The sequence below is a fragment of the Branchiostoma floridae genome, chromosome 7, assembly GCF_000003815.2.
Source record: "Branchiostoma floridae strain S238N-H82 chromosome 7, Bfl_VNyyK, whole genome shotgun sequence".
Lineage (NCBI taxonomy): Eukaryota > Metazoa > Chordata > Leptocardii > Amphioxiformes > Branchiostomatidae > Branchiostoma > Branchiostoma floridae.
This window is the reverse complement of record NC_049985.1, coordinates 17,181,808-17,189,713: the sequence shown is the minus strand read 5'-3', so window position 1 is coordinate 17,189,713 and position 7,906 is coordinate 17,181,808. Positions and strand designations below refer to the sequence as shown.

Genomic DNA, 7,906 nt, shown 5'->3' with positions numbered 1-7,906 from the left:
CTGGTGGAGAGATGGCGTCCGCCGCGCTGCCCAGGATCATGCTGAGGGAACCCAGCACAACAAGGGCCCAGCCCAGGCCCCGGATGTACCTGCCGTTGTACGCCATGCCTCACGACCTGTATGACTTCACCTGTAGCATGGGAACAGGCCAGTCAGAGGTTACGCCATGCCTCACGACCTGTCAGACTTCACCTGTAGCAGGGGAACAGGCCAGTCAGAGGTTACGTAATAATACCTAACGCCCTGTCATACTTCACCTGTAGTGCATGTCAGCAAGGGGAACGGGCTAGTCAGAGGTTACGTCATGTCTCACGGTCTGTATGACTTCACCTGTAGTACATGTCAGCAAGGGGAACAGGCCAGTCAGAGGTTACGCAATGTCTCACGACCTGTATGACTTCACCTGTAGCACAGGAACAGGCCAGTCAGAGGTTACGCAATGTCTCACGACCTGTATGACTTCACCTGTAGCACAGGAACAGGCCAGTCAGAGGTTACGCAATGTCTCACGACCTGTATGACTTCACCTGTAGCACAGGAACAGGCCAGTCAGAGGTTACGCAATGTCTCACGGCCTGTATGACTTCGCCTGTAGTACATGTCAGCAAGGGGAACAGGCCAGTCAGAGGTTACGTCATGCCTCACGACCTGTATAACTTCACCTGTAGCACAGGAACAGGCCAGTCAGAGGTTACGTAATAATACCTAACGCCCTGTCATACTTCACCTGTAGTGCATGTCAGCAAAGGGAACGGGCTAGTCAGAGGTTACGCAATGTCTCACGACCTGTATGACTTCACCTGTAGTACATGTCAGGATGGGGAACGGGCTAGTCAGACGTTACGTCATGCCTCACGACGGTCAGACCTCACCTGCTGTACATGTCAGCAGGTAGAACAAGCCAGTCAGGGATCGTCTACATCGCATCCTTAAAGCTTCTACGATCGTGATTTTAAACATATGGGCCTTAGGCTCTAACTATAGTGGTCGTGTCTGTGTCTTTCTTCGGGAACCTTCTGTAAAATTGTGATGTCAAATGTTACATTACTATACACCTGATAATATTTACCTTTATCTAACATAACGTTATATGTTTCTTATTAGATTTAACACCCCATCATATCAGCAGGTTTCCATTATGATGGAACTGATGTCATGATATGTATGATTCGTGTTGATGTCCCTCTCGCACCAAGTATATAAGAGGGTCTGCATGCCTTTTTCCGTTAAGCGTTACGAGCCATTTTAATTCACCGTTAATCGTTACCGACCCGCTCTAATTCAACGTTAATCGTTATCGGTATATTCTTCGTGAAGCGTTATTGGTCGTTTCAATTCAACGTTAATCGTAATTTGTTGTCCTGAATTCACCGTTAAGCGTTACCAAGAAATTCTTCGTAACCCGTTACACACATGAAGTCTAATGCCAGATAGAACCCCTGAGAATGCAGGAAATGGCGTTTCAAAGGGTCCATATTTCAAAATTTCTCCGAGCCTCCCTGTCTTCGGCTCTGGACAGGGTAAAATATGTTGCGGAAGCGTTGCACTTAAAAACTTTATCACTCATACAGATTTCAGTGTCAAACTTAGCTTAGTTTCGGGTATAAAGCACTCCTAGAATGCAAAAAATGAGGTTTCTCCGGACCTCCCTTGCGACGGCTTGAGCCCTTGGCGCTCACGACGACATGGCGAAATATGTTAGGGGCGTGGGTTTTCGCACAAAAAACCTTTTCTCTCTAATAAAATGTTATTTAATTTAGCTTCGTCTTACAGCAAAATCTGTCCTTCAAAAGGCAGTAAATGGCATTTCAGACGGGCCAGATTTTAAAATTTCCCCGGACTTATATTGCAACATCTCGTGCCTTCTGAGCTCGAATCGAAATGGTGAAATATGTCGGGGGCTCTGGAGTTGGAGGCCAAAGCTATAACCATGTGTAATTTGATGAAAATGTCAAAATCAACCTTAGTCGGTCGGCAAAATTTGCCGAAAAATGCAGGAAATAGCATTTAAAGAGGGTCTTGATTTTAAAATTTTCCCGGGGAGCACCCCCGGACCCCCCCGGGAAGCGTCGCGCCTTCGGCGCTCCATGTGCTGAAACAATAGTTCAATCCCCCCAGAAGAAATTTGCTGCCGCCGTCTTTGTGGCGGGCCGGGTACTCCGCCTCCGTCAATTTACAGATGTCATGGACATTTTCCCTGCCATTCCTCCGGGTTCTGGGCACCTTTTGCTTGTCATTAGTCGGATATTTTCACCCATTGATATAACTACTCTAGCGCTGTAATACTGAATAGGAATGCACGTCAATGTTACTTAAGTGTTATGCGTTGTAACCCCTTCTGAATTTACCGTTAAACGTTACCGGGCGTCATGAATTTACCGTTAAGCGTTACCGGGCCTCCTGAATTCACCGTTAAGCGTTACCAAGACCCCCCCCCCCCCCATGCAGATCCTCATATAAATGAGGGTCAGCATGCTCTTTTACGTAAGGCGTAGGCAGCCTATTTTATTTCCCGTAATTCGTAGGGAAAAACATCTTATCTACGTAAATCGTAGCGAGGTGACGAAATTTAGCGTAATTGGCTTCCTTGATTTAGCGTAATACGTAGGGGGTTCTCCTGAATTCAGCGTAAATCGTTGTCAGGACCCCCCATACTGACCCTCATAAATGTATAATACAGACCCGGGACCCCATTTGCGCCAGTTTACCGTATCATTGTGTAGGCGCAGATGAAAACCTCGGTATCAAACGCCGTCTACCATACCATTACCTTCTAAAGACGCGTCTTTGCGTGTAGTGTTGCTTGTCTGCCTTTCTCCTACGCAGAATACACCCGACGAATGCTGGTCAGAAGTATGGAAGAACTTCCGGGTTGTTTGGTTACCTGACGTAATGCTTACGCCCCTCCTTGCGGTTTCGCTGAGAAGTACATATGTCACAGCGTTGGGTGTATGTATGACATATGTGTAGTAGTTGTTGCCATACGTTGTAGTAATACAGTACCGTGTACAAATGTCGTGCAATAAAGTTCTGTCTATATGACATGATAGCAGCATAAATTCTACTGCCTTTATAGCTGTCTAATATGAGGGACAGCCAACATATATTTTCCATACACTCCGGCTCGTTTTAGTTCCTGGTTACTCTAGAATCTGCCTCCAGCACGATAAGGTTAGAACCGACACAATTGAAAATAAAATCTTCATTTTTGAATTATTTGCACTGAGCTCACGTTCGAAGGCAAGTTGAATAAGATCACACGGACACCAGTCGGCTGTGAATGCCGGGTACTTTATTTTGTTGCTCATGAAAAATAAAAATAAAAACATTAGAAATGAACTCCTCAGGATTCCTCTCCTAAATCCATGGCTTCTCAGGAAAATGGCTCAGGAGAATTAAATTAACAACACTAGCAGTAAGAAGATTCAGAGGGGACATGATCGAAGTCTTTAAAATTGTCTTGTATAGAATGGCTTGTATAGAAATGATTGACATCAGAGAAAACTTCAGTACAAAGCTCTCCCTACAGCCTTACAACAGTGGACTGTTTCATTTCATTTAATAACTTCATCGTTCATGCGTTTCTTTTAACTTTAGGAAATAATTTCAAGTCAATTTCAGTGGAAATCTCAAATTATTTGCGCTGTCGGCTGAACTATCAAACTAGCTGTAATCGTTCGGCTGAAATAACAGATTGTGATAATTAATAAAATCTTGGATTTCACAACAAACACACTCTAAATTTTGCACACAATCAAAAACGAAGCGGTTCAAAAACATGTACAAAATGTCCAAAAATATTATCGTGTTAAGTCCAGAATTGCTAGACAGTTCCCAATATAATTCTTATCTGTCTGTCTGTCTGTCTGTCTGTCTGTTGTCTGCCCGTTCGTCTGTCTGCCTACTGTCGTCTATCCGTGTAACACAATAGACGGATCTATGCTGTGAGCGGAGTCTTCGTGTCCATGGGCGGCGCTTCCGTGGATTGCGCACCGGGATGCTGGGCGTACATCTGCGGGGCTGCAGCGGCCGCCACCCCGCCCGTGTGGCCGCACTGCGGCGGTGCCTGTCCCGCGCTGTAGTACACCTGCAGGGGCGCGTGCCGGCCGCCAGGGGGCGCCAGGAACACCTGCGGCTGGGCTCCAAACTGGTGCGGGGAAGGCACTGGAACAACCAGACAGAAATCCGTTAGCACACTTCACTTGCAAACATCTAACTTACTTACATCTACACGGCCACACATCTAATATCCAGTTATCGCAACAATGACCCAAACGTGCTGTATGTCAAAATCGAACTATCAGCTTGGACAAACCAGCATCATAACTTGTACTGGTAGTTGCTGGTGCTACATACGTAGCTGGTGTGTTACACTGCATGAAAAGTCGAATTTACCCCATTGGTAAATGCGATGTATAGCCGGGTAAAGTTTAGATTTACCAGGGATTTATCGACATTTACCCGTCGGTAAAGGTGCAAATATACCAGGCATTTACCCGCATGGTATAGCGGGTAATGTTTGCCTGATTTACCCACATTTACCAGGTTCGTGTAAATATGCGTTTACCGAGATTTACCGTACGAGGTATTTCTCATATATTTTGCGCATTTACCGACATTTACCATGCGGAGTATTTCTCATATAGCTGTATTTACCCATATTTACCTTGGATTTATACATACCTTTACCAGAATATTCAATGCTATATTTATCCCCCTTTACCCACATTTAGCTGTATTTACCTTGGATTTATACAACCTTTACCAGAATAATATCATATGCCCCCCTTTACCCACATTTAGCCGGTAGTTAACCGATTACTCCCCAGAATTACCCATGATTTTGAATCATAACACGATTTGTGGCCAAACTCAGCATTATTTATTGGATAAACATATCAACAAGGACAGTTAGGAATTCTAAAGGGTAAACAGATAAATAACAGATATACAATTGTGGCCTTTTCTTATAAGCTATATAGCTAATGTTAATAGCATGATTGAACATTGGTCAACTGTCCTGTGTACAAGCTGATCAGTTACAAGCAGCTTTTATCATGGATGATATTTAAGAAAGTATTTTATCATCACACACTATCTAAACCTATCATCAGTCTCCGTCATTGTGCACTGACAAACAGGCTTTAGAAATTATATACAATATTTTTGCCATACACTATTTGCCCATCACATTTCATCTGCAATTAGCCCAGTCTCTACCAGACTCTGGCTTGGTCAAATACTAATAGGGGACTTGGGTAATAGGAGTGAACCAACTGGCAGGCAGATAACTGAATAGACTACAAAGGACAGAAATCCCATGGAAACTTATTTGTCCCTACTTGGACAAGTTGACATGTCTGCTTGGAAGTTGGAGACTACAATACAGTAAGCACTCAGTTAAGAATTTGCAATGTACTTACTGTGTACTGTAACAGTTGTATCATATATTGTGTGCAACATCCAAACTATGCTGTCACTGTTAACAAATGTAAAAAGCAAAATGTGCAACTATGATCAAGATGAATGAAAGAAACAGTAACATGACACTGAAATGCAGTGCATTAATGACCTATGAAAGACTTATGTAACATTTAATGGGGCCTGTATTGTTTTACACTTTGCCAACATGATCCTATTACTAGTATTAGCATCATGTGATGCTACATGTTTATTCAAGCAACAATTCATCATTTTCGAAACTTCATAGATTGGGGAATTAATAAGTTCATAACAGATTAAAAACAACCCAGTGATCTGGCTAAGAAATCCATTTCCTTTGGAGAAGGGTGAGGGTCAGATGCATGTCAGGGCTCAAAATACCACCTGTATATGCAGGTACAAGCATATTGTATGGGACCTGTGTAGGTACAATGCAATTCTGACAATTATGTAAAATGTATTATAATCACACGGTTCATACAATCACACAACAGTGATACACAATTTGCTTCATAGTCTTCAAAGCTATGAAGATTTTAGTGGCCCTTAGGTTAACAGCAATCACATAAAAGAACAAAGTTGTTGTCAATAAAGATATTGAAATACAGATGAGTAAACTTTTAAAGTCCAGCCAAACTGTGAACACCTGAGTTACTAGTACATTCTGTGGAACTGCGTACAGACATCCTCTTGTCATCTATATTCAAGTCCACTGCTGCGAAGCACTCCGTGTAGGGTCCAAACAAGCACAGGCTGCCTTCTTCTGTGTCTGAATGCTGAACTTCTTGGCATGAGTTTGGAGTCCTTTGTGTGGTGAGTCAGGTCCTACATGATAAAACAAAAGTATCACAGAATATAAATCTATGTGTGGAAATCTAGCCTATTTAAATTTGCAACTGAAGGGTAGTCCCCATGTGTACTGAAAATTGATAAATATAGAATACAACAACATGGTGTACCAGCCTGACTGGGTCAAGCGATCCGACCCGTGGGAGGGTTGGGACTGAGAGTAATGGCGAATACATTGCATTGTGTTGTATTTTTCATGTAAATTTCATGTCGTCATACCTGGGCCACGATATTGGTCGATACGGGTGTTCTGGACTGGGCAATGAAAAGCTGTATCACACAGGCTTCCATCGAACACTTCAAACGTACTCTACCCACACCGAGGGCGGCGTGGTCTAAAATTCGAATACCTGATTCAGACGTTAAAATTGCTGCTGTAACTGTTTTTGTTCGAGGACACCAAATTTTTTTAAACTTCTGGCGCGTTTTGCATCGAAACTTGTGTTTTCTCAGGTAGGTATGTTACAAATAAAATAAAACATGGTGTATTTCACATCATCCTCGGTCCCACCCCTCCTACGGGTCGGATCACCCTCCGGCCTTCGGGTGATCCTGGTACCTTAGGTGATACAGAATACTCCGTGTTGTATTCTATACATGTATATCATATCCAGGTCGGAAAACTCTCAATTTAATTGCTAAACTACTCATAAAAAGGATAAAACTCGCTACATTGTTTCAACCTGCACGGTGCCAACAACTCTATTCTTTAAATAACATTAATTCGAGAAAAATTCAAACAAAAGAACTCCATTCGCTTGAGTTGAGTATGTTCTATTCAATTGATGGAAACCTGTCTAATACAAATAAAAAGCCTGTGTGATACGGAAAATCATCATCCGGTCTGGAACACCCCTATCAAATGTTATCTGAGGTATGACACAAATAAAAAATATATACACAGCAATCAAGGAACATGTCACACGATTTTGACATAACTGGGGTAGTTGCGCTTCGTCCCATCACAACAACTAACTAAAACCAGACAAAGCAGAATCATGATAACGGCCTGCCTCGGTAAACACTGAAGTGTGCCAATGATGATATTGGTCATGCAGGACTGTAGTTTTGAGGCTTACCTATGGAGTGTGTAGCAGCATTGAAGTACTCAGCAGCTAAACTTTGAAGTCTTCTGGCTGATGCTTGCTTTACTTCTGGCTATCCACCCTCACAACTTGTGCTGCATGTCTGAAGGAGGTATCTACTGCAGCTGTACTGGAGGCATATAAAAAGGGAAATAATGACACAATCAGATCCAGCCATCCCTGAATTTAATACATACACACCGTGACTTAAATCCATACCTTAAATATAATAGTCATCAAATTAGTGACCAAACAACTGTCAGTTACTGAACAGTGTTCAAATTGTTAAAGGTTAGCCCTTGATAATAATTATTAATAGTCACAACTAGATCGACAGCCTTGGCTGTGTGATGCCAGCCATGATTTGAACGAATAAATGAATAAATATATTTAGATATGTACAGTACTAGTATAATCTATAAAATCCTACTGGTTTCAAGTTTAACAGTATGTATGTGACTACAAATTAATTCTTATCAACGCACAATTATTCACCCATCAAGTGCTGTTGCTGTTTTGTATCATAAAAC

At 42.5% G+C, this 7,906-nt stretch overlaps 1 protein-coding gene and 2 long non-coding RNA genes across 4 annotated transcripts in view; all 3 read right to left on the bottom strand.

The window, feature by feature from the left end:
* Position 1: 1 nt before the first annotated feature.
* On the bottom strand, positions 2 to 1,197 carry LOC118419482. The gene is made up of 3 exons (XR_004831625.1): positions 787 to 1,197; positions 258 to 527; positions 2 to 130 (listed from the first exon to the last, which is right to left on the bottom strand). It is a non-coding gene; the product is annotated as an uncharacterized LOC118419482 (long non-coding RNA).
* Positions 1,198 to 3,272: 2,075 nt separating this feature from the next.
* The window catches only part of LOC118419480, a gene marked incomplete at its 5' end in the record, with an annotated part of 12,367 nt that continues 7,733 nt past the window's right edge, over positions 3,273 to 7,906 (bottom strand). For both annotated transcript variants that reach the window (XM_035825873.1, XM_035825872.1), the window contains 1 exon segment: positions 3,273 to 4,164. In XM_035825873.1, coding sequence (XP_035681766.1) covers positions 3,938 to 4,164 — 227 coding nt within the window.
* LOC118419481 lies at positions 6,022 to 7,759 on the bottom strand. Its single transcript, XR_004831624.1, has 2 exons — positions 7,371 to 7,759; positions 6,022 to 6,267 (listed from the first exon to the last, which is right to left on the bottom strand). It is a non-coding gene; the product is annotated as an uncharacterized LOC118419481 (long non-coding RNA).